Source organism: Equus quagga, chromosome 10 (assembly GCF_021613505.1).
Source record: "Equus quagga isolate Etosha38 chromosome 10, UCLA_HA_Equagga_1.0, whole genome shotgun sequence".
In the NCBI taxonomy this organism is placed as follows: Eukaryota; Metazoa; Chordata; class Mammalia; order Perissodactyla; family Equidae; genus Equus; species Equus quagga.
The window spans coordinates 2,173,085-2,199,024 of record NC_060276.1 but is presented as its reverse complement, the minus strand read 5'-3'; the positions used below and the strand labels follow the sequence as shown (position 1 = coordinate 2,199,024).

The window sequence follows — 25,940 nt, the reverse complement described above, 5'->3', positions numbered from 1 at the left end:
GGGGGGGGGGGGGGGGGGGGGGGGAGACATGGTGGGGGTTGTGCCCCTTGGTGTTGGGATGTTAGCAGTGACGATCGCGCCGCAAGAAGGCAGAAGAAGAGGAAGCCAAGGGCAGGATGCGAGGCCCGCAAGGGCAAGAGAAGTGAGCTGAGCTGAGCCGGGCTGTGCGGGGACTGCCCGCAGGGCTAGTTGGGACAGTCCCGACGCAACAGGTCTCCCCAGGCACCCGCTATGGGCCAGGCTGCTCCAGGCATTGCAGACATCTCAGGGAGCCAAACACCAAGTTCCCTGCTCCCGGGTTCCGGTTCTGGTGGTAGGGCACAGATAAATTAAGAATTAGAGAGTATGTTAAACGATGGTAAGTGCCATGGGGAAAAATAGAGCAGAAGAACGGAGAGGAGGGGTCGGGTTGCAAGTTTAAGTAGTGTGGTTAGAAGGTGACATTTCTGAAAAACTTGAAGGAGGTGAGAGAGCATTCCAGGCAGAGGGAGCAGCCAGTGCAAAGGCCCTGAGGCAGGAGTGGCCTGGTGTGTGGTAGGAAGAGTTTGGAGGCCAGCGTGACTGGAGCAGAGGGAGGAAGGGGCTGGGAGGAGGGGAGAGGGAGGTCAGGAAGGGCCATGTGGGTTTCCTGTGAGTGAGATGGGCACCCCAAGGAGGGCTGTGAGCAGGAAAGGACAGAACCCCATTAGGAGGTGGCCCTCTGTATGGCCAGATCAGCATCTGCCCCCTGAGGGCAGGGCCTGGAGACACCAGTTGCAGGGTTGCTTCTCAGAGCTCTCCTTGGCCAGGGCTGACCTGTGGCGGCTCCTGAGCCAGACCTCAGCTCTGGGCTGAGGCTGGCCTCCCCAGGCCCTGGGTCCTCAGGCCTTTTCACCAGCTGAGTGGCAGGTGACATGGGCCTCAGGGAAGGATGCTGGGGCCAAGAGGAGGCAGTTGGGGCCTTGAATTGCCGGACCCCAGAGGAGGTTCCACTGGGAAGGAAGAAGCCCTCCCTCCTTCTGGATGGAAAAGCCCCAGTTCCTGATCCGGCCTGAGGGGGCTTGCTGACCGGCTCTCCTGTTTGTTTGTTTTCTGCTCTCTTTTCCTGGGGAACTAGCCCCATCTCGTGGTCTCGGGAAGGCACCAGCTCCGACGCCCCCGGCGGCCTCTCCCTTTGGGCTCCCGGCTCCGTTTCAGGTGGCGGTGTCGCTCTCCGCCCCGCTGCTCTCCTCCCCCAGGGGGCGCCCCGCACACTCGGCTTCACCTGGTCAGGGTTGGGGCAAGCGGGGCGCGTGTGCTCCCTCCTGGGGCTGGGCCAGCCTGGGAGGAGGCCAGGACAGCGGCTGGTTACCCAGGCTGAAAGGGCCTTCCCGGCCGCTTGCCCGGGCGCTGTCTGACGGCCCCTCACTGGGACCCAGTGTTGGGTTTCAGGGAAACCCGAGCTCTGGGGCCTAGATTCATCCTTCAGGCCAAAGGGGCTTAGGAGAAGCCACTTTCCAGTTCCACAAGCTCCTTCCAGCTTCTTCCTTGTCACGTGCTCAGGAGTGTCACCCCATCCCCTCCTGGGGTTACTTGGCATTAGGGTCTGTGAGGGTAGGACTTGTCGCGTACTTTCAGGATGTGAAAGTACGCTGACCCCAGGGGACTCAAGGATGGACACTGTTGTGTGTGAGCAGTTCGCCTGGTGGGGGGGGACTCCAGCATTGCTCTCCGGCCACAGGCGAACCCTGCCCGTGGTGTTTCTCTCAGGTGGTCACAGCTCAACAGGTCCTTCTGTCTTGGGAGCTTGGAGCCCAGTGTGTCTTGGGCTGGGGGGACTAGAGAGAACACCTCTTACTTTCAACTTTCTTTTTGTTGCTCCATTCTTCTTCTGGTGGACACTTGGGTTGCTTCCGCTGTGAATCATGCTGCTGTGAACACGGGTGTGCGAGTTTTTTTTTTTTTTTTTTTAAAGATTTTTTTTTTCCTTTTTCTCCCCAAAGCTCCCCAGTACATAGTTGTATATTCTTCGTTGTGGGTCCTTCTAGTTGTGGCATGTGGGACGCTGCCTCAGCGTGGCCTGACGAGCAGTGCCATGTCCACGCCCAGGATTCGAACCAACGAAACACTGGGCCGCCTGCATCGGAGCGCGCGAACTTAACCACTCAGCCACGGGGCCAGCCCCGGGTGTGCGAGTTTTTGTGTGAACACCTGTTTTCAGTGCTTTGAGCATATGCCCAGGAGTAGAACTGTTGAGTCATATGACGACTATGTTGCCTTATTGAGGAACCACCTAACTATTTTCCCTTTTAGTTTTGAACCCTGTCAAGCAATCGGCCAGGTAGGGAGGCTAGTCTGACGAAGCCCAGCACCCCCCTCCCCGACCGGCAGCGGCCTCCAGCTCACCTCGCTTCTTTCTCACTCTTGCTCCCCTTCTCTCTTTCCTTTGTTTGTGCTGAAATATTTTAAAGTAAATTTATATGCCATCTTCCCCCCAAATGCTTCAATGTGCATCTCTGGAGAAGGACATTTTCTTCCATGACCCAGTGCCATTATCCACGCAATACGTGAGCAGCAGTGGCCCCCAGTGTCCTGAGGACCGCTCCACAGTCACCCCCCATGCCCTCCAGTGCCTTTGGCTCCTCTCTCCTTCATGCCAGCATCTCATTGAGGATTCCCGTTGCACTTGGCTGTTGAGTCCTGAGATCTCTTTTTCGTCTGGGACAGCCTGCCTCCCTAGCCTCCTCTTTTCCCCATAACACTGATTTGCAGAAGAGACTGGGGAACAACCCACCTTCTGGATCGGGCTGGTTGCTTCCTTGTGGTGTCTTTAACTGGGCCCTCTGGCCCTGTTGGGTCCCAAGGCTGCATTCGAACCGGGTGGAACTTTCGCAAAGAGCCGTCCTGGGCAGCCTGGGCACCCCCGTGCCATCCCCGCAGCAGGCACGGCCCGCTTCTGTCCTGCCGTCCAGTTTGCTTTCTCTCCTGTGACCAGCAGTAAACAGGGGAAGACATTCAGACATCACGTGGATGTCTCTTCTCCCTCAGTCTTTCACCTGATGGTTTTAGCATCCATTCCACCTTAAGGGATTCTTTCTCTCTGATTAATATAAACTTCTTCATCAGACACGTGAGTTTATTTATTTATTCTGGGCCAATGTTGATCAACAGCTCATCACGGGTGATAAGGGACTTAGGGATGATTTAAATGCTCCAGGGACCGTGTCCCCTCATCCTCTCTCCTGAGGCACAAGCAGCCGTGGTGGCCGAGGGCAACGTAAGGAGCGTGCTCGGCCCACTCCCTCATAAGCCACTGCCTGCTGCCTCAGCTCCTCGGCCGGCCGGGACTTCCACAGGGTGGTCTCCAGTTGGATGGCGATAACATCCTTGGAGCAAACTTTCTTTTGCAGCCCTGTCTTCCAGCGCTGAGAACTGATGCAGAGATCTGACCCTATCCACTTTGTCAATGACACTTTCCTTAGCACGGGCCCCAGCTCCCTCCCATCCCCGAGGGGGTGTGGCCTCACCTTCTGTACCCCCCAGTTTTCAGCATCTCATTAGCTGGGTCTTTCTCTTCTCCTTGAGAGCAAGTCTGTTTGCAGGCGGAGGTGGTATTTGTGTGTTTGGATTTTTTCCACCTGAATCGACCTGAGGGAAAAAGGAGTCGGCAATGGAGCTTCCAGGGATGGGTGGAAAGCCAGGCGTCGGGGTGCTGCCCACATGGGAAGAGGGCTGAGGAAAGAAGGAAATGAGAAGAAAGAGAGGAGGAGAAGCACAGTCCCTTGAAAGCCTGTTTGGTCGAGCTTAGCGTAGGAGGGGGTGAGCCCCTGTCTGGGGTCCTCTACACAGGGAAGGAGAGGGGACAGAAGCTCAATTGGGGAAAGAGTTGTGGGTTGAATTGTGTCCCCTGAAAAAAAGATCTCTTGAAGTCCTGCCCCCCAGTGGCTGTGAATGGGACCTTGTTTGGATGAGGTTATACTGGAGTAGCGTGGGCCTCACCTCACCCCTGGCTCTTTCCCCCTCCCTTAGCTTCTCTGCATCCCTGCGATGGCGGCCATTCTCCTGACGGCCAGACCCAAGGTGAGTGGGGCTCCCCGACTGTGGGTGGCCCTTGGCCTCAGCGTCCCCCCTTGGCAGTCTCCATCTGCCGCCTCCTCTTGTCCCAGACTCACAACTCTTGCAAATCTGAGCCTCCGCCAGCTGCCAAGCTCTCCGTGGCTCCCCTACCTCCTGTTTAATTGCTGCCAGCTCATCCTGGGGCCCACAGGGGTGAATTCCCCTGCAGCCACAGGATTGGCTCATTTTAGGTGCCAGTATCTTTTGAGGACGTGTCCGTGTACTTCACCAAGACAGAATGGAAGCTTCTGGATCTCAGACAAAGGATCCTCTACAAGCAAGTGATGTTGGAGAACTACCGCCATTTGGTGTCACTGGGTAAGGACCCCCCACGGGCAAGTCCCCCTGCTCTGCCTCTGAACTCAATTTATTTCTGAGTTTCTTTGCTTGTTGGCTACTGTGAGCCCAAGAATAAATGCATTTCCACATCAGATCAGTAATCCCATGTGGCCCAGCTTTTATCTCAATAGCACGGTCTTTAGCTAAATGTTTTGGGTAAATGTTTGGGCTCCTGTTAAACTTATTTTGCATATAAAATCATGGGTTAACTAAACCTCTTCTACCCAAAAGACAGATGCAAATTATCCTCCAATGTTTATATGCATTATTTTAGTCTTAAGTCATTTGTAGCAAAATTGCATTTTACATTCGTTTCATCTTCTAGAGTCTAGCAGCTTCTTTTCCTTGCATCAAGCCATAGAGGGCCAGGGACACAGAGGCCCAGGACCAGGCGTGCACTTGGTCTTCCGGCCGGGAGAGATCAGGAAGGGGCTGGGGCAGACCCCCCCCACCCCCGGCTGCACCGCACTGCCTTCCGGGTGCAGGGGATGCATTCGCTCCATTTCTCCTTCTGGGCTCCACAGATTTCACCTCTGTAGTCTGACCCCACAGAGAGAGACTAGCTCCTTCCCTTTGGTTCTTTCTGGCCCTCACCAGGCAGATCTGGGATTTCCAGGGGAGTTCTGGAATCCTCACTTGAGTCTGGCCTAAGGAACTGAGACATGGGCTCTGTTTGATGGTGAAATGGGGGGCTTTGGCTTTCGGGGCACAGGCAGCCCCTGAGACTCCTCCGGGCCTTGGCCCCTGTAGATCCCTGCTCCAGCCCTCTGCCTGTCCCTTGGGGTCTCCACACAGATCCTCCACTTCCTGAAAGCCTGCCACCCTCCTTGCAGGCCAAATAGTAACACACCACAGTGCTGGGCTGGCGAAGGCCCCCCTGTGGCTCCCCCCACACCTGGGCACAGACACGGTGGTTTGCAGCAGTGATGTGGGACGCAGGCCCCGCCCCAAGAACCACGGCCGCTGCTGCTCCTTGGGGAGCAGATCTCACGGCCCCTGCTGCCACCTGCCCACCTGAGTGGAATCTGTGTGGCCTCCGCATCCTGAGAGGAACTCTGCCCTTTCTCTGAACCTTCTTAGTGGCACTTTCTAGAGAGTTCTTTGTTCTCTGTTCCTGAAGATAGTAAGGCTGGGCTGAGTTCAGGAGTGACTGATCCACTTCATTTCCATGGACAGGATTTTCATCCTCCAAGCCTCACCTGGTGTCCCAGCTGGAGAGAGGGCAGGGGCCCTGGGTAGCAGATGTCCGAAGGATGGGGGCCACCACAAGAATGGAGGCAGGTAATTGAGGGGAGCTCAGCCGGCTCGCCTGAGCCGTTTGCAAAGAGCGGCAGCCAAAGGAGGGTGGCGTGGTCACTTTGGGTGGGAAATTCTCTTTTGGGGCAGATTTAAATCTCCCAAGGAGTTCCCCGTTGAGGCACCAGATGAAGGGAGCGCCTCCTGCTGTCTGTCAGCAGCTCACAGTTTCCACCTCCTCCCCTCTTGCTCTCCTGTCTGCCAATGATCATCCTGCTTCTTCCCCCACACCCTGGCGTCCTGAGTCCTCTCTTCTCTGCCTTGGCCTGAGGATGAGGATAAAGAACAAACCCTAATCAGAGACACAGGGAGGGAGTGACACTGGTTGGTGCTCTTTGGCTTTACAGGTGACAGGATAAAAAGCAAGATGTCGATTTCAAAGCAGAACCATTGTCCAAAAGAACTCGCAGGGGCCGATCTTCAAAGTGGTAACCAGGGCCAGGCAGCCAGGCCGCTGGAGGGCACACTGGAGCACAGACAGAAACACGCTCTCTCTCCACAAACAGGTTCCAGCAGGGGTGATCATCCCAGGGAGAAAGGTCAAGGCAGCTCCTCAGGTGAGGGAAGAGAGACTGTGCAGAGAAGTGACCTCAGCGCTGGACAGGATCGGGTGCTAAGGCCACAGTGTGCCAAAGGGGCAGACAAGCGATACCTGTGTCAGCAGTGTGGGAAATGCTTCAGCCGGAGCTCCAACCTCATCAAGCACCAGATAATTCACAGCAGCGAGAAGCCCTACAAGTGCCGGGAGTGTGGAAAGCTCTTCCGGCGCAGCTTTGCGCTCCTGGAGCACCAGCGCATCCACAGCGGCGAGAAACCCTACACATGCCCGGAATGCGGCAAGGCCTTTACCCGCAGCTCCAACCTCATCAAGCACCAGATTATCCACAGTGGTGAGAAGCCCTATGAGTGTCCAGAGTGCGGGAAACTCTTCAGGCGCAGCTTTGCCCTCCTGGAGCACCGGCGGGTGCACAGCGGCGAGCGGCCCTACGCCTGCAGTGAGTGCGGCAAGGCCTTCAGCAGGAGCTCCAACCTCATCGAGCACCAGCGCACCCACAGCGGCCGGAAGCCCTACGCCTGCAGCCAGTGTCCCAAAGCCTTCAAGGGCATTTCCCAGCTCATTCATCACCAGCGCGTGCACAGCGGGGAGAAGCCATTTGAGTGCAAGGAGTGCGGGAAGGCCTTCCGCGGGCGCTCAGGCCTCAGCCAGCACCGGCGGGTGCACAGCGGCGAGCGGCCCTACGAATGCAGCGAGTGCGGCAAGGCCTTCAGCAGGCGGGCCAACCTCTTCAAGCACCAGGCGGTTCACAGCGGGTGCCCAGACTGCTTCATTGCACCGGAGCAACCGCCGGCGGGCCGCGGGGCCGGGCAGGCCTGCCGCAGGAGCTCCGACGGCGCCCAGGAGCCCTGTGCAGGCAGCGGCCAGCGCAGCCAGGGTGGCGAGGCCTGCAGAAGGACAGTGCAGCTCAGCCACCGCCAGAAAACACGTGGGGGAAGGAAGCCCTCGGCGGGGTGCGATTGCGGAAAAGGGCTGGCCTCATAGGCCCACAGAAGACCCTTGGCAGAGCCCCGCCCTGAGGACAAGGGACACGAGCTGGACTCCAGGGCACGGCTGTCCTCGGCGCTGTCGCATGTGGGCCGCCGCGGGAGGGCCGGGTCTCAAATGAGGGGCCCTCCACTCCCCTCCCTTTGGTCCTCGATGATGCATAGAGACCGCACCACAGACTCGTCCCTGGGCCGATGGCTGGCCACTGTCGTGTGTGCACAGGCATGCGTGTGAGCAGATTTGGATTCCATGTCGCAGCTGCTGAAAGCGCGCCTGCCCCACGGGCCTGGGAGGTGCTGGGCTGGAGCAGGTGTTGTGAGCGCCGCTGCAGGCTCGGCCGTGAGGTGGGCAGGAGCAGTTTGTGTCCTCTGTGGGTCGTTCACTTTCCCCCAAGACTTGTTAGTTTCCCAGTAGAAGACACTCAAAGCACTTTAAGCTTTCAAAAGCTTATAAATGGAGGGGACTTGAGGGAATTCGAAACTGTGGGCTCTACAGCTAGGCTGTGGTTTGACTGTGACATCACCTCAAATTCATCAAGAAATGGCCTGAAAATGGACTCAGGCAAAGGCGCTCATGGCCCCCCCATGCCACATTGTCAGCCAGAAGCAAGTGGCGTCTGCTTTCACGCACAGCAGTGGGCCATTCTTTTCCTAGGTCATTGGTCCTTGTGCCTAAAAGCCATGGCCTTTTGTGGATGTCCCCAGCTGCTTCTGGAAGGAGTGGCACCCAGGCCCCGTCTTCTCAGTGCTGGAGAGTTCTGGAGGCTGGCTGGCCCAGGCCCCACAGGACTCTGGGCTTCTCCTCCTTTAGAGGAGCCCTTTCACTCTGGTCCAGTGCGGGAGCTGGCTCTGGGCAAGTCACGGTGGGCTTTGCCAGCGGCCGCCTTGCTGCCTTTCGTCCCCTTCTTGCCCACCAGGCCCCTGGGCTCACCCCACCCACTGCCTTCTGCCCCCTAGACGCCACCAGCAAAGGCCGCCCTGGCCTCTCTGCCCCTCCTTCCCACTGTCAGTGCCTAAAGCTTCAGACTCAGCTGCTCTCCTCCAGCAGCTGCTCCCTGAGGCTGGTGCCTCCCGGGAGGAAAGCCAGATGGCTCAGGGCTTTGCACAGAGTGCCCAGTAACAGCTCTCTCATGGGCTCTATGTCTCACGTGACGTTTCTTCAAATAGTGGAGGTTCAGTTGCTTTGAATGGTTTTGTGTTCACGGGTAATGTAAGTTGAAGATAGAGATGTTTGCCATATGAGGGCATCAGGGGATCTCTCCTTACTTACATAAGAAGCTCCCAACCCTCTGAGAAGACTTCACGCAGGAGAAAGGGCGCCGCCCCAGGCCTGACGGCCGATTGGCAGGGCGGCAAGCCCGGCTCCTCTTCTCCCTCCGCCCCCTTAGCCCTGCAGAGACAGGGTGGACCCTTCAAATGGCACTTTACTGCAGCCTAAGGGGTTCTTGAAGAGAAAGCTCCTGCTGGGTGGGGGGCAGGGGGGGCGGACAGCTGCTATCAGACTGTGCCCTGTCCTGCCCACACTGTCCCCAGAGCTGGACCTGGGAGTCCCCCCCAGTGCTCTCAGCCCAGTGTCCTGGTCGGCTTCCCACCTCCTTCCAGCCCGCTTCACTCCCACGGGCTCTGGCTCTGTCACAGGAGCCACTCGAGGGCAGGCAGGTAGGTGGTAGGTGTGCTGGAGACCCCCACTGGGCCTCCGAGGAGTGTGTGCCCTCCCTGCCAGACGGGGGAGGTTCAAGACCCGTCAGGACAGCGTGAGGAGACCTGGAAATACAGGATTCCTTCTGACTGTGCTGCTCGGAGCTCCGAGTGCTAGGACAACTGCAGAGTGAGAGCGAGCGATAGAGACAGACAAGCTTTAAATAGATTAAAACGATTTTTCACACTTAGGACTTATGGAAAGTTCTAGAATTCTTGTAACTTGCTCTTATCTCATAGCCTCCCTCACTGGGTCCACATCCCCATGTCCTTTGACAGCCTCCTGCTCTGCACGTCATGCTAGTCTTTGGGGCGCTTGTTTCCAAGCCCAGTGCTTGGCACTCAGTAAAGGCTTGTGAAGTGAACATTGCCCCCCAGCACACTGAACTCAGGTTCTATCTCGTACTTGGCTCTAGCCTTACCTTGAGATAGTTGAAAGTATTTGCAACTTTGGATTTTCCAGTAGAAACAGAGGTATTAGGAATGGTGTGTTTGAAGTCCATGGAGAGGTCGTTGGGCTGGCATAGATTCAGGATACCTATCCTCATGGAGGGCAGGAGACAGTGGCAGGAGGCCATGCGCTTGGGCTCTGCTCTCATTTTGTCCGACCGTGGCCCAACCGGAATTGGGGCACCAAGTGCCACATGATGGAAACTGGGAGGAGCACAGATCCGTGCACTCTGATGTCCACTTCCATCACTCCAGTAAGTGAGCGATTTCGCTCCGACAGGCCTGTCAGGAACCTTTAATAAATCTTCTTTACTAAAGAAGGGGTGCACCTCCCCAGTATAATGTCCTCCCGTTGGTTCTACTGAATAAGCTAAGTCAGTTTTACCCTGAGCTCCTGTTTTCACCTTGGGACCCAAAGATGCCCAGGGTCGGGGAGGCGTACAGATGTTTTCAGCAGCAAGGGGCTTTGCCGGGAGAGGTGCTGAGCACTTGCAATCTGGTTTTGGAATGCCCTGGAAAGCTCCAGGGTCTCCAGATGCTTACACAGACAAGTGACAGTTTGAGTAGCGATGAATCTTCTGGTTTGTCTGGTCTTGGGTCTCGGTCCACTCTCGCTCCTCTTCGGAAACGCTCCGCAGCAAGGCGGTTATGAGCGCCATTTCCCTTCAGATGTGGAGGGCAGGGATGCCCAGGAACTGAACGGGTATTGCACAGAATACAGGTCAGAGGGCGGCTGGAGACAATGCTTATGTTCCTCCTTCTGCACGGCCCCGGGATTGGGCCCCCACACTCTGGCTGCGTGGGGAACTGCGATGATGACCCACACTTGCTTTCTGACAGACGACTGACATGGGGACTCTTGGGGACGTCCTCCCCAGGAACTGCCCTGGACAGCAGCCCCTCTGCACCTCTGTGCTGGCCTTCTGCTTCAGAGACGAGCCTGCAGGACGCTGGGTCAGCCCACAGCACAGCTGGGCCCTTGGAGCGTTTGTCCTTTGAAACTTTGGAGACTTTTCAAGAACCATGTAAACGCTATGGTAGTATCTGCATGTAACTGGTGAACTGTCCTGACTGCATTCATTTCCTTCAGGTACAGACAAATAAGGACGGTCGAAGGGTGTTGGCCTTGAAAGGAGCCCGCTAGTGGAGATGGCCTGCGCTGATGGCTGAAAGTAATGGACAGCACTTGGGTTCACGGCCTCAGGAAAGGCTGTGAGCGTGGCATTGGGGGGAAGCTGAGAGACCGTGTTTGGGCATCCCTCGGCCCCCAGCGAAGGTAAGGCAGAAACCCTCGAGGGCGAGCTGCACAGGGATCAAGGGCAGTCACCGGAGGCCGGTTGGACGCTGTGACTCTGAGACCAGGAAGGGCAGAGCGCCACATCAGACCCCTGAGAAACACAGCTGTGTCTTGCTTCCAGTTGTTTCTGTTGCTGTTCTTCAGGCAAATGGCAGCGCCCATTGGTGTGGGTGCCCTTTCCAGCCCCATGTGGCGCTGTACAGAAGGCAGCTCCGCCTTCACCCTTCCTTCCATTGGTCACTTCTTGGCCTCCCTCTGCAGAGGAACTCCAGCGTGGACCCCCATCTGTCTGTTGGCCCAGAAGCCCCTCCCCCTGGCCTTGCCACCTTGTGGCCACAGGTGCCTCAGTCTCCTCTCTGTCTGCCTCGTCCCCCAGCCATGCTCGGGGCCCCTGGCCCTTTCCACTGTCCTCCATCTCTGATGGCCGCTCTCACTTCTGGCTGCCCTGGCTGCGTCTTCCTTTGTGCAGCCGTGTCTGAGTGCAGGGCTACCCTGGGGCTTTCTGTAGGCCTGGAGTTTAGCTCTTTCCAAGTACGGACGCAGCCTTAGAACCTTTCTGTAGATGACTTGCCAAACTGGCTCAACTTTGCGAAGCTGCCAGGCACCTTAAACAAAGAAAGAGTCAAGACCCGGCCCCCTGGGCTTGAGTGGCTATAAACCCAGACTTGCCCCCAAGGGAGGAAAGGGCAGGCCTGGGAAGGGGGCTATCAGAGGATTCTGTTGTCATTGTCGCATGGGTGCAGCAGACTCCCTGGGAACCCACATCCTCACTCCTCCACTCAGCCAGGGGGACACAGTTAGGGATGCGGAATGTACGCCTTGTTAGGCAGCAAAGTGTGATAAGCGGTGTCTCGGGGCCAGGATGGGAGTAAGCACCAGGAAGGAGAGGCCAAAGGATGTCGGGCAGGGCAGAGGGAAGAAGCGGGAGCGTGTGCCATGTTCAGGAACCAAGAAGGGCAGACAGCTTTCTGTAGGACAGTCGCGGCTGCACGGGCATTAGAAGCAGAGTGCAGAGGGCCTGGGACGCCCAGCTCCAGGTGGTTGCTGATGAGGAGCAATTTCTTTCAACATGAGAGAATTGTTCTAGGATTGAGGAGGGGAAGTTAAGGTAAATTATGTAACTGCTAGAGTGTGTACATTTACACATGGATGTCCGCCAGGTATACACACTGAGGTCATCTGGATGGTTCTCATACTTGTCAGGTGTTGACACGTGCGTGTGGATAGCAGCAGTCCACCACCCATGAGGCTTTGACATGAGTGGCCTCAATCGACATTCTGGGGACTTGCCACGTGCCACGGCTGCTGATTCTCCCCCTTTCTTTGACAGCCTCATAGAGGTGGCACTGGCACACAAGGAGCCGCGTGTGGTGCGGGCGTGCAGGCGGATGGGTGTTGACGTGTGAACACCTGTGAGACCCTCACCACGATAAGACAGTCCACATAGATGTCATCGCCCCCGGAAGTTACCGTGTCCCCCAGTACGCCCTTGTTCCTGCCTCTCCCTGCCCCCATCCCCACAGCTACTGCTCTGCTTTCTGTCACTGTACTTTAGTTTGCGTTTTCTAGAATTCTGTGTAAATGGAATCCTGCAATATGCACTTTCTTGTCTGGCCTCTTTCACTCAGTGTAATGATTTTGAAATTCATCCGGGTGGTGCCGTCTGTCAACCCTTCACTTTTCACTGCTGAGTGCTAGTCACTGTGTGGGTGCGCCGCAACACCTGTGGGGTGCCTGTAGACAGACACGGGGGTTGCATCCGCTTTGGGGCCATGACAAATAAAGCTGCTGTGAACAGTAGTGGACAAGTCTCTGTGTGCACATCTGTTTTCCTTTCTCCTGGGTACACAGCTGGGAGTGGAGGTGCTGGGTCCTATGGCAATTCGGTGTTTAGCTTTTTGAGGAATTGCCGAACTTTTCGACAACATTTGCACCATTTCACGTTCCCTGGGCTGTGCGGAGGGGTCCAGTGTCTCCCCGTTTCTCCACTGTGTGTGATTGTCCATCTTTCTGACTCCGGCCCTCCTACGGGTACAGAGTCGGGTCTCATCACGGTTTTATGTGCATTTCCCTGATGACTAATGATGTTGAGCATCTTTTCATGTGCTTGGGGGCCATTCATAAATCTTTGCTGGAGTGTCTGTCTAAATCTTTTCCCCATTTTTTAAGTTGGGTTGTTTGTCTTACTATTTAGTTGTAAGCGTTCTAGATACAAGTCCTTTGTGAGATATGTGTTTTGCAAACATTTTTTTCCAGACTGTGGCTTTCCTCTCCATTTTCATAACAGTGGTTTTTGAAGAGCAGAAGTTGTTTTATCTTTATGAAGTCCAATTTATGGATTTAAAATTTTTTTAGTTTGTAATTTTTGTATCGTAGTTAAGAAATCTTTGCAAGACTCAAGTCAGTAAGATCCGATCCTCTGTTTCCTTATAGAAGTTGTATAGTTTCAGCTCTTACATTTAAGTCCATGATCCATTTTGAATTAATTTTTGTATATATGGTGCGAGGTGAATTCACAGTTCATTATTTTCTATATGGATATCCAGTTTTTCCAGCACCATCTGTTAAAAAGATGATCTTTCCCCAGTTGAACTGCCTTGGCCCCTTGCTCAGAAATCAGTTGGCCGTGTGGGAGTCCACGTCTGCGCTCTGTGTGCTGCTCCATCAATTGAGTTGTCTGTCTTTATGCCCACGTCACGCTCTCTTGATTACCGTGGCTTTATGGTAAGTCTGGAAATCAGGTAATGCATGTCCTCTGATGTGGTTCTTTATCAAAATTCTTTGGTCTGTCCTAAGTTCGTTGCATTTCCGTATGAGTTTGAGAATACCTTGGCAATTTCTGTGGCAAAGGAAGCCTGCTGGACTTGGACTGCGATTGCGTGGAATCCATAAATCGCCTTGTGGAGGTTGACATTGCACAGTAGGGAGCCTGTCCGTCCGTGAACATCACACAGCCCTCAGTCCTCTCGGCAGTGGGGTGTGGTGTCAGTGTCCGGTGGCACATGCGTTGGCAGGTTCACCGCTCCCTGCAGTGGCTGACGTCGAGGTTGTGGTTTCAGCCATCCTGAGTAACCCACATTCTCGCAGGCTCACACACATACACAGAGCCTCTCACTGTGGGCCCCATGCCTGTGTTCCCGTGATGCCTTGGTGGAGCCCAGCCCACATTGGATAACGGCCTTGGCCATAATCTAAAACAGAGCTGTGTGTCCCATGTTCATGTTTCTGAGGATTTATCATTGTTCCAAGAGGTTTTTTAAAAGTTTTTCTGGCCAAAGCTTCTAACAGAAAAACAAAATCAAATCGAAACAAGGAGGCAAGAATCAAGTTAATTTTTGTCTTTTTCCAGTGAAAATGTACCTCACTTAATGTATAATGTACTTTTCTTCCACATTCTGGCTAGTTAAGTGGGAACAAGGCAAAGGAGGTGGAGAGCGAGCCAAGTGGGCAGAGAAGGGCTGGGGAGAGAAAGACGAAGGAGGAAAGAGGAGAGCAGCTTTGCAGTGATTGAACACTTGCGTAGAAGATGTCTTGGTTATTTCCTCAGATTATGGAGGTGGGATGGAGGAACAAACACACACAGTGTATCAGTTAGGAAAGTGGCCACAAATAATAGAAAACCTGACTATGGTGGATTAAATAATTAGAGATTTAATTTTCTCACATAAGGAATCTGAGGGTAGCTTGCTGGCACTAGTTGAGCAGCAGAGCATTGGCAGGACCCAGCATCTCTCTAATTAGCTTAGCGTTTCCTCATGATCACAAAATGGCTGCTAAAGCTCCAGCTATCCCATGTGCATTCAAAGACAGAAGGAGGAAGGAGAAAAGACAACTGCATCTGTGACCTTTTATCAAGAAAGTAACAATTTTCCCAGAAACTAGCCCAGCAGACTTCCCCTTAGGTCTCAGCCAGAACTGAATCACATGGCCACCCTTAGCTGGAAGAGAGGCTGGGAAGGTGGGGGACAGGATTGTCATGACCTGTCATCTGAGGCTGAGTCCACCGATGCCCTGAACAAAATTGGAGTCTTATCCCCAGAGAAGAAGGTTGGAATAGATATTGGGTGGTGTTGTGGATTGAATGGTGGCCCCAAAAAATATATGTTGGAGTCCTAACCCCCGGGACCTCAGAATGTGAGCTTATTTGGAAATAGGGCCGTGCTCCAGTGTAACCTTGAAACTTCAGTTATTCAGTCTCTCACTGTTCTGGAGGCTGGCAGTCCACAGTCAAGGTGGTGGCGGGGCTGCACTCCCTCTGCAGGCTCTAGGGACGCACGTTTCTTGTCTTCCAGCTTTTGGGGTCCCCAGGTGTTCCTTGGCTCATGGCCGCATCACTCCAGTCTCTGGCTCTGTCATCACATAACCTTCTCCTCCGTGTCTATGTCTCTCCTCTTCTCTTATAAGGACATTTGTCACTGGATTTAAGACCCATGCCAGGTAAGCCAGAATGATCTCAACTTGAGATCTTTAACGTAATTGTATCTGCAGAGACCCTTTTCCCAAATGAGGTCACGTTCCCAGGGTCCGGGGATTAGGACACAGGCAGCCCCTCCTCACCACCCCCACGGGCCGGGCCAGAGTAGACACATGTGGGAGGAGGGTCCACAATTCCTTGCTCTTTCTCCTTCTTCTTCAGGAGCAGGATTCCCAGGTTCTCAACCTGACGTACCTGGCAGGTGGGCCAAATGCTCCACTTCCTGAGGTTGCAGGGCTCCGAGAGTGAGCCAGCTGACAGGTCTCTAGCTGTCAGCAAGGGAACTGGCAGGAAAGCCTGTGCCAGCCTTCTATGGGCCAGCCCGGCCCCACCTCCAAACTTCCAACTCTCCTGCCTCCTCCCCACTTCTGTTTTGCCAGGCCCTCTGGCCTGTCCTTCCCAGCCCCTGCCACCTGCCATCATTCCGTGCAGCCGGCCCTCTGGGCTGCTCACCCTTCATTCCTGCACTTCCCGCCTTCTCTTCCTCACCTGGTCTCAGGCCTGGTGCAGCTAAATAACCAGCCACACTCCAAACAAGCCTCGAGGTGGGCCCCATGCATCTTCATCCCGCCCGGCAGCTCCCTGCCCCTCAGGGGCTCCAGCCCCTCCACCCATCCCACAGAACAGCCGACGTGAATGGTGTACGCTTAGCACTTTGGGTGACAGCACCAAGCTAGACCTTTCTAAAGACGCCAAATCCCAGGAACGCTTCCCAGCAGCCCTGCCGAGAGCCCTTCCCGAGAGCCCTGGTTTTGCTGAGCTTGGTGGCAGTGAGAAGAGGTGGAAAGATGGCAGGGAAGCCTCCTGGAGAAGGGACAATCCGTCTTGGGTATTTGAGAGACCACATGCTGAGTGTGCACGGGAAGCTGCCCTGGGGAGAGTCCAGGCAGCTCACAGGACAGCCGAGTGTCCCCAGAGAGGCGAGTCCTGTAGGGCAGCGCCCGGGAGCCCAGCGGGCGACGAGAGCGCTGGGCCTGCCGCGCCCTCACTGCCCGCCGACTCCTTGGGCAGGCTCCGGCTGCGGGGCGCTTGGGGCGAGGACAGGCGGTGGGGAGGGCGCCCACCTCCCTCGGCGCGGAGGAGTCGGCCCGCAGGGAGTAAGGGCCCATCCAGCGTGGGGTTTCCCTGTTGGAAAGGGACCTTCCTCCCAGCCCTTTCTTAGAGCACTGCCAGGAGAAATCTCCCCTTTGTGAATCCTTCCTCTGCCCCTTTGAGATGTATGTAAATCTTTGTAAACCTAAATAGGCCTCCTGCCAGCCTCACAGCCCGGGAAGGTTCTTTTTAAGGGCCCGGAGGCCCCTTTTGGAAATGCAACTCTCGAGAAGGTAGCGCTCACGCTCTGCTCCCAGCTCTGCTGCAGACGGAGAGCTCTCGTGGTTGGAGGATAAAGGCCATTCTCTAGCACAGATGGCCGCCCTGATGACCAGGTGGACCTGCGAGGGGCTGGGAGTGGCTCTCTGGAGAAGCATCTGCCTGGCTCCGTGAGAGGGTGACATTGCCTTCTGGCTTTGCCGTCTCCTTAGCAGACTGCCCGAGCGGCTTGCTTTTCCGCAGCTGCAGAGAGGACTCTGCAGAGCAGCACGTTTCGTTTTCCCAGTACAGACAGGAGTCGGGGAGAGGACCTAAGTGGAAGGACTGGGGCCTGGGGCAAGGACCAGCACGCCCAGCTGTCGGGACAGAGCTGGGCCCACAGAGGCCTCCCTGGGACTGTAGCAACTGTCCCACCTCGCCCCACTTAAGGGACCCCAGCAGCCGGGCTAGAAACAAAGAGCTGGAAGTTGGGAGACTTTGTATACACGCATCCCAACTCGCCACACTGTCTACATGAGTATGTGCAGGGTTCTGTATACCAACTATACCTCAATAATGCTGGAAGGAAAAGTAAAATAACAATTAAATTACATTTAAAATAAAATTTAAAAAGAAGCGCCCAGGATGCTGGCCAGGAGACAAGAAATAAGGAAGAGAGTGTCAGGGCAGAAACAAGTTAGCAAATGATTGAAGAAAACCTCCTTGAGAAGACAAGGCCCCTCGTCTACCCATCAGGTGGACTCCTCAAGCTCCACACCAAATTGCCACAGACCTGGGCATTCCGGAACCCCCAGGATAACGGGAACATCTTAGAAACTTCCAAACAGAAGGAACCAGCCACAGCAGAAGTGGATCCAAGTAGGCCAGCTCCCTGGGCAGCTCTGGAAGCTGGAAGCTGGGGAGATGTCTGCAGGCCTGGGGGGCTGCAGCCCACGGCTCCTTTTCCCAGCCAAAGTCACTCACCCAGCTGGGGAAAGAGAGCGAGAAGTCAGAAACTGTCTCCTAGAAGAAAAACTGCTGGACCAAACAGGACAGAGGCCTCGGGAAAGAAGAGGGGACGAAAGGAAGCGGTGGTGGGCGGCTCTGTCTCGATGGGTGACAGCAGAGGGGCCAGCGGGTGCACCGCGAGGGACAGGGATTCAGGGGCCTCGAGCACTGAGATAACACCAGGCGAACAGCGACCGTTTAACAGGCATCGTGCTGTCTCATTTTCTGTATCAACATGGGTAGGCTAGGGTGCCCAGTTTTTGGTTAAACATCAGTCTCGAGGTTGTGAAGGGATTTTTTTAGATGAGATTAACATTGAAATCAGTCGACTTTGAGTAAAGCAGATCACGCTCCATGATGTGGGCGGGCTGCATCCAGTCAGCCAAAGACCTTATGAGAAAAAGACTGAGGTGGCAGGGCCATTTCCTTGTCCACATACAGAGAACCCTGACTGATGCGTGGAGAGACGGCCGGACGCGCAGGAAGATGCCGATACAACACAATTATAATGGGGCATTTTAATATAACGCCATAAAATTGGACAGATATGGTAGACAAACAAGTAAAAACGTAAAGGAATTATATAGTACAATTGTGAAACTAGATTCTAGGGAAATATAGGAAAGCAAAACCTCTTAAGGAGAAGCATGTTTTTCAGAGTCTGTGGAATATTTTAAAAAGTTATTTATGCATTTGGCCTCTGTTGTGGGTTGAATTGTGTCTCCCCCCAAAAAAGATATGTTGGAGCGCTAACCCCCAAGACCTCAGAATGTGACCATATTTGGAGACAGGGTCCATACAGAGCTGACTAAGTAAGGATGAGGTCATTAGGGTGGGCCCGAATCCAATATGACAATAATCCAACATAAAAAGAGGACATTTGGGCACAGAGACACACACAGAGGGAGAAGACAGCTGTGTGAAGATGGAGGCAGAGATCAGAGTGATGCGTCTACAAGCCAAGGAAGGCCTAAGATGGGGAGCAGCCACCAGAAGCTAGGGGAGAGGCCCGGAGCTGATTCTCCCTCCAGGCCCTCAGAAGGAACCGCCCCTGCCCACACCTTGCTTTCTGGCCTTCTGGACTCGTTTAAGCCATCCAGTCTGTGGTACTTTGATACAGCTGCCCTAGAAAACTAATACGGCCCCCAAACAACCTTAAGCAACACATCCTCAGCTGATTATCCAATACAACTAGAACTACATGATAAAAGATGACCACAAGGTCTTCATGACTCAGAAATTCAGATCAACTCTACTCTGCAACCATTAGATCGGTGAGGGAACAAGAAATGGAATCAGCGATTGTCTCTAACGTCTACTGGCAAGCCCGCAGGCCCAGGAAACCTCGGCCAGGGGCCGCTGGCAGCCTTTGAACATCTCACTTATTCAGGATGGAAGATGATGAAGGAGGGGCATCTTTTTTTTTGCTTTGTTTTGTTTTGTTTGTTTGTTTGTTTAAAGATTTTAATTTTTTCCTTTTTCTCCCCAAAGCCCTCTGGTACATAGTTGTATATTCTTCGTTGTGGGTCCTTCTAGTTGTGGCATGTGGGACGCTGCCTCAGCGTGGTTTGATGAGCAGTGCCATGTCCGCGCCCAGGATTCGAACCAACGAAACACTGGGCCGCCTGCAGTGGAGCGCGCGAACTTAACCACTCGGCCACAGGGCCAGCCCCCAGGAGGGGCATCTTTTGCTTGACAAATTAGGGAAAAAGAATAAAAACTAACCCAAAAGAAAGTAGACAGAGGAAATTAATAAAGATAAAAGCTGAAGTTAACAAAGCAGAGAGCAAAAAGGAGAAAGGATAAATCAAAATCCTAGGTTTCTCTTTGAAAAGCCCAATGAAGTGTAGAAATGAGGAAGGAGACAGTTCTGCCAATACTGATGAAGCAGGAAGAGTCACAGCAACGTGCCGACCGCCTGGAAGAAACTGCCTTTACAGACGCCCAAACGACAAAGGTGCTGACGATTTTAAAAGCAGCATCTAGTAAGATCCCACTTATGCAAAATCATAAGTGAATGTGTGTGAAGAGGTGCATGTAAGCGTGGGGGGTTGGGGGAGCCAGCATGTGCGAGTGGGGGGTGGTGTCTGTGTGGGGTGTGTGTTTGCACACCCATGTGAGAGGGGGTGTGTGTGAATGGGGGGCATGTGGTGCAAGTGTGGGGGTGCGTATGAGTGCGGGGGGAGTGGGGACTCGCGAGTGAGTGTGGGGTGCACATGTGCACGAGCCGAGTGCAGAAAGCAGGGTCCCCACAGTGCTGATGCTGCTTTCTGGGGATGGGAATCCCCAACGTGAACTCTCTTTGGACGCCCGTCGGGGTGAACTGTGAATTTTGTGCAACGCCAGGTGGTGTTTACAGGAAATGTGAACCTGCAGCAGCGTCCCAGAGGAGACTCGGCAGCAGGGCTGGCCCATTTCAGGTCTCCAGCTTTCGGCTCCAGGCTTTTTTGTGGCCTGGTTCGGGGCTGTCCTCATCACCTTGTCCCCTGCACAAAGACAAGCTGGCACGGCTCCTGGCTTGGTTACTTTTGTACTCGTCCCTCTGCATGGATAATGCCATTTTCAATTGGCTTGCATGAGATGTCCCCCAGGTATGCTCCTGGTCACAGCTGTGTCCCCTTTGGCAGACACTGATGTGGCTTGTCAGCTGTGCCACCTCTTGACAAGGGGCGGGTGGCTGGCCAGAGGGAACTGGAGCGGTGCAGCTGGTTCTTTGGGTGTGGCACCTTTCATGCAGCATGGTGACTCTGAGTCCCTCTGACTGCTCAGCAGTGTCCCGCCATGGGGACGCGCCTCCGTGTGTTGCACCCTTCACCTGCTGAGCGACATTTGCATTGTGTCCTGTCTGGGGCTGTTATGAATAAAGCTGCCATGAATGTGCAAGTCTGTGTGTGGCCACGTACATTTCTTTCTCCCGGGTGAATAAATGTCTCGGCGTGGAATCGTGGGGCCATTATGGTGGGTGCATGCTGAACATGTTCAGACACAGCCCAACTGCTTTCCAAAGTGCTCATCCCATCTTAACTCCACCAGCGGTGTGAGAGAGGGCCGGTTCTCCCAAAGCCTCGCCAACCCTTGCTATGGTTGGTCCTTTGTATTCCAGCCATTCTAATAGATGATATGCATTTGGGAATTTTCAGAGCTGGCTGTTAACCACCACCATTATTAAAAAATAAATTACATAGGGGCCGGCCCCAAGGGCCTAGTGGTTAAGTTCAGCGCTCTTTGCTTCAGCGGCCCAGGTTTGCTTCCCGAGTGCAGACCTACACCGCTCTGTTAGTGGCCATGCTGTGCTGGCGGCCAACCACATACTAAAAAACAGGATGGTTGGCACAGATGTTAGCTCAGGGCGAATCTTCCTCAGCGTAAATAAATAAATAGTAAACTTCCACTTAAAGAAATTAGAGACAAAAGAGATACTCAAAAGTCATCACATCTTACTTCAGCAGACACTATGAACCAGGGCTTGATCTGTTAAAGTTTGCCTGTGTAGACTTGAGTCTGTAGTCATTACATTGTGAATAGAAAAAAAAAAAGCAAATACTTTTCCAGTATAAAAAACTATTATCCAGCTCAGCAAAGGAGTTGCTCGCGTCACCAATGAACATGTGAGGTTCCAACATGCATCTCTGTGGTTTCACTTTTGTTTTACTCATTAGGATACATGAAAATATTAACTAGCATTTGTGTGGGAACCACACTCGTCCATTAGTTGCAAGCATGGCAGGGTACGGATACAAGAGTTCAGCAGAAGTCAACGGAGGGACTTTTCAAGAATAAACTAGCCATGTGAAACTTATAAGTGTATTGTATATTTTGTATATATTGTAGATTTCATTATTTGTAAAGCATGTGCTCACATCCTTTCTATCAGTAACCTTTATAATAAACATGTATGTGTGTGCGTAAAGAGAGAGAGAGAAATAGACACACACATGTAGGCCCACACGGACTTCCCTAGAAGTCCCTAGGAGTGCCCACCCGTTTCCCAGCACATCACTGCTTCCAGGCAGCAGGGGGCAGGCCTCAGCCTGCCTGTGCGGTGTGCAAGGTGGGAAGCTTGGACTGGCCAGTCTGAGCTCGGGCTCAGGCAGGGGGCCTGAGGCCAGGCTCCCGGGAGGCCAGGAGAGCACGGAGTGCTGAGGGAGCTGCATGTGGGCCTGCGAAAGGTGAGAGGGCCCAGAAACCAGAGACCACTCTGGGGCGTGGCAGCAGCCACAGGCCAGGCTGTCGACCTGCTTACCCAGGCCCGGAGTTGAGCCCCTCCTAGCTTGCGTGCCAAGGGAGAAGGGATCCTCTTGGCATTACCCACTCAGCAATTGGTGACCTGGAGCCTGGCCACCCAGATAAAGGGGACCCAGCCCTGCCAGGGCGCTGGGGATCTGAGGAGCCCTGGCTGCCTCAATCTTCATGGTGCCCCCCATTCTTTCAGCTCCTGCCTGAAGCATGCTCCTGGACTGAAGGCCCGCCCTGGCCTGGCCTTGTGGCACTCTCCCAGGTGGGTCCCCTCCCGGGGCAGGGAGCCAACTAGCCATCCTCAGGAAGCTCAGCAGTGCATGGATCACATTCCCAAACTAGACCCCTGCCGGTCTTTCCCCTATGTTGCACCCTCCCCTACTCCTGCCATTCTGTCCTTGGCCAGGCTGGTAGCTCTCCCTCCCAAAGAGCCCCAATGCCTGCGCTCCTCTCTCCCTCGGTTGCTGCCCTCCCCTTCCAGGCCTGCTCTAGTCCCTTCTCCACACAGCAGCCTGACAGCTACAGTAAAAAGAGCAATCAGATTGTGCCCCTCCCGTTTACAACCGTCTGTGGCTCCCCATTGCCTTCAGGGTCAGTCCAGGCCCGCCAGCCTGGGCAATGAGGACAGCCTGAGGTCACTACTGCCTGTGTTCTGGCCTCACCATTCTGCCACCTTGCACATTGCAATGGCTCTGGTCACTCTGACCTACTTAGGGTTCCCAGAACGGGCCCGGCTGGCTCAAGGCTCTGATCATGCAAGTGACTCTCAGGCATGGCCACCCCACCCACCCTACCCTTCTCACCTGTTCTGTCTCCCGGACATCCTGCCCCTGACTTGTCCCCTTGTTTGGTGACATGGGTGGGGCCCCAGAGGCAGCTTAGTCGGCTCCCGAACGCCATCTGAGGTGGCTGCCAAGAAGCTGCCCTCCCTGCGGAGCAGCCTCCTGGACCTCCTCTGGCTGCACCACAAGGGACACGGCCCAGGAGGGACTTCTTCCTAGGTGTCACCCTCACTGTGCCGGCCACCTCACCTCTCCTACGTGCCTCAGGTCAGCTCTAAAGTCCAGCCTGCCTCTGGGCGTCGTCTCTGTCACCCCATGCGCTCCAGTGGTCCCTCTGCGCTTGACTTGCACATTTAAGGTCCTTTTCATGTATGTGCCTGTGTGCAGCCAGGGGTGCCCCCTTATTCTCCAGCACCCAGAGCGTGCCAGGCACCGTGCTGCTCTGCCTACCTATCATATCACTTCAGCCTGTCACCACTTTGTGAAGCAGAGACAGAGGCTCCAGGAGGGGAAGTAGGTGGCTCAGGGTCCCACAGGGGCTGGTGCTGGTGCTGTTTATTGAGAGACAGAGTGAGGGGTGGGAGCCCGCCGAGGCTGAGGCTGAGGCTGGGGCTGGGGCTGGGGCTGGGACTGGGGCTGGCAGAAAGTTCTAGGGCTGCCAGGCCAGTGAGGCCAGGGCCAGGGGGAAGCCTGGCAGCTGCAGGGGTAGTGAAGCACTCATCCAGTGACAGCTCCAGGCCTCAGAGCCCGGCTGAACCGTCAAGGCTGGCACTGCCCATGGTGCAGGGACCAGGCCTCATCCCGCTGGGTTGTGGCATCACGGAGGCCCTGGCACTCAGGCCTCGAGGCATGCACCATCAGGTGGTGTGTACATGGGCTCCACGTGGGCCCAGCTGCAGGCCTGCTCATCGGCCCAGGCAAGCAGCTCAGCAGCGCGGTGCAGGAAGACCATGAGCAGGGTGTGTACGTCGCCCTCAGCTGAGTGGGCTGCTTTCGGCTCTTCCTGGAAGTAGCGTCGGAAGAGGCTGCCCAGGCTGTAACCCTTGCAGCTCTGGGCCCGCGTGCCGTGGCTGTGAGCGTGGTCCAGGCCCCGCAGCGCAGGCAGTGTGTCCAGGCAGACGGTGTCCCGGGGCAGGCGGGCGCCCAGGCGCCGCAGCTCCGTGCACAGCAGGGGGAAGTCGTAATCAAAGCCGTTGTGGGCCACGAGGCAGATGGGGCTCTCCTGGCGGCTCAGGAAGGCCTGCAGCGTCCGTACCACGGCGCTGTCGAAGCCGGCCTTCCCGCACCGCGCCAGGCCCTCGCTGCTCAGGCCAGTTATCTCACTGGCCTTGGCGGTGAAGGGGCGCTCCGGGCTCATACACAGCGTGAGCTTGTCCAGGACCCGGGGCAGCACAGGGATGCCGAACTCATCACGCTCTGGGTTCTCCAGAGAGGAGCGGTGGACAGCAAACAGGGATATCTCAGCAATCTCGGGGTCCACACTGGGGAGCCCAGTGGCTTCCAGGTCCAGGAAGACAAAGGTCTCTGCCCGGGGCACCTCAGACATCGTGATGTTCTCACAGGGACAGCAATGCCTAAAGCTGTCAGAGAAAGAGACACAAAGCCTGAAAGCCAAGATGGGGACACCTGAGCCTGGCCACCCATAGCCATTCCCACAGCCAAGGCTCCAAAGCCCTCTGGTTCACTTTCTGCCACCCCTATCCCACCTCATGGGACTTTAGGCTCTAGGAGCAGTTTCTAAGACCCACCTTCAGAGAGGCTGCTAAGGGGTCTCCAGAGCTGGGACCCAGTGACCAGGGCCTATTACTTCTGTCCAGGATGAAGCCTCCCAGGGTTCATCACTCCCTCCATTCTGTCCCCCAGTCCCTCCCTGGCCATCCCCACTACTACCACCTAGTAAACAGCAAAAGGAAGGCCTGATGTGCCCAGACCCCAGCCTGGAGGCCTCTGCCTCCTGCCTCCAGGTACATGGAGGGGAAGTGTGCCAGGTCCATGTCATCAGGGACTTGGGGGGCGGGGTGCAGCCCAGGATGGTAGCTTTATCAAGACATCTTGGCTGGGAGCCTCAGGCATAGCACCCCATGTCTGCACCCCTGGGGTTGGCTGCCAGGAAAGAGGCGTGCAGACACCTGAGAAGGCCCTCACGGTGATCCCCGGCCTCCCCAGCTCAGCCTCCCCCCACCTTCTCCCTGGCACACAGGTGCTGGCCCCAACCCGGCCTCCACCTGCCTCCCGGCTCCCAGCAGCAGTCCTCACCAACCCTGCCACACTAGCTTACCTGCGGCAGGCGCTGGCCGGCTTCCTGGGCTGCTGGGCACCTGTCTCCGCACAGGCTGCTCCAGGCAGCCTTTAATCAGCGGCTGTGGCCCGCCCCCAACCGCCTGTTGGGCAACAAGGCCGCCTGAGGCTGCAGGACCTGTGCAGCCGGCTCGCCACCGCCCCCTCGCTCACTCACAGCCACTGCGACACACACCCTGCGTTTACAGACTGGAAAACAGGCTCCCAGGCTGCGGGCTGGCTCCCGATGAGCGCGGCTTGAGCTGAAGGAACATGTCATCACAGGCCCGAGGAAGAAGCCCGAGGCCTCTGCCCAACCCTGCCTCCAAGCCCCACCAGGGTCAGGCCACAGCAGCTGGGCCTGGTCCACCTGGGTCCGACACCCAGCCTCACGCTTGGGCACCTTCCACAAAGGCAACTAGTCCTCAGGGCGCGGCTCCCTGCCACAGGGACCCGGCTGCCCCTCATGATGCTCAAGTGACCTCAGGAGCGGGAAAGCGTTGGTCCAGCCGCCTTGCGGGCTCCACTTTCACTAGGAAGGGGAGATAGTATCTGCTTCACAGGTATAATGACCCACAATATCTAAGGAGACTGGAGCATAGGTGCCGGGAAAGAGGAAGGGAGGAGTGAGGGCTGCACAGCGTGTGGGCTTCGGCTGAGCCAATCCTTGCCTTCCGAAGGACAAGCAACGTGAGGGGCGGGGGTAGGAGACCGCGGGTGCAAGAGTGAAGCCCAGCCCCTCCAGCCTGTTTAGGGGCCTATCCAGCCCACCAGGCACAGTCAAGATGGGAGGGAAGCCAGAAGGCCCTCCCTGGTCCAGCAAGCAGGTGGCATCGCCCTAAGGACCTCATTCTGAAGCAAGACATGCCAGCACTCAGTGGAGAGTGCCTGCAGGTCCAGCCTCCGGCGGGGGCACAGAGAGGCAACCAAGATGCTGGATGCAGCCTGCCTGCTGCAGGCCCACCTGAGTCCCTCGGCCTGTAAAACTGTTGGCACACCTGGACAGCGGTGACCTTCAGTCTGTCTGTTCTGCCACCTCCCAAGCAGCCATCTGGGGGATGCCCCAGGCAGGCAACCAGGGCCAGGGGCTCTGGCAGCCTGGGGGAGAGGGGGCCTGATGCCCAGCTCCCAGGAGCCTCCTTGTCTGGAGCACCCACAGGAGACTTGGGGAAGCGAA

General features: G+C 55.6%; 2 protein-coding genes across 2 annotated transcripts in view; one reads left to right on the top strand and one right to left on the bottom strand.

Annotated features, from left to right (window-relative positions):
• The window catches only part of ZFP92 (ZFP92 zinc finger protein), a 13,029-nt gene extending 533 nt beyond the window's left edge, over positions 1-12,496 (top strand). Inside the window, exons 2-5 of the mRNA XM_046672630.1 lie at positions 3,988-4,038; positions 4,266-4,392; positions 5,590-5,694; positions 6,216-12,496. Of these exons, the coding sequence (XP_046528586.1) occupies positions 4,006-4,038; positions 4,266-4,392; positions 5,590-5,694; positions 6,216-7,249 (1,299 nt within the window). The 5' untranslated portion in view covers positions 3,988-4,005 and the 3' untranslated portion in view covers positions 7,250-12,496. The remainder of the gene's footprint in view (positions 1-3,987; positions 4,039-4,265; positions 4,393-5,589; positions 5,695-6,215) is intronic.
• Positions 12,497-20,810: 8,314 nt separating this feature from the next.
• TREX2 (three prime repair exonuclease 2) lies at positions 20,811-24,903 on the bottom strand. The gene is made up of 2 exons (XM_046673278.1): positions 24,765-24,903; positions 20,811-24,066 (listed from the first exon to the last, which is right to left on the bottom strand). The coding sequence occupies exon 2, from the start codon at positions 24,030-24,032 to the stop codon at positions 23,322-23,324; it is 711 nt and encodes a 236-aa protein (XP_046529234.1). The 5' UTR covers positions 24,033-24,066; positions 24,765-24,903; the 3' UTR covers positions 20,811-23,321.
• Positions 24,904-25,940: the final 1,037 nt, after the last annotated feature.

Bases quoted from the DNA above. Each gene is read 5' to 3' on its own strand.
- TREX2 (XM_046673278.1), bottom strand. From the start codon at position 24,032: ATGTCTGAGGTGCCCCGGGCAGAGACCTTTGTCTTCCTGGACCTGGAA.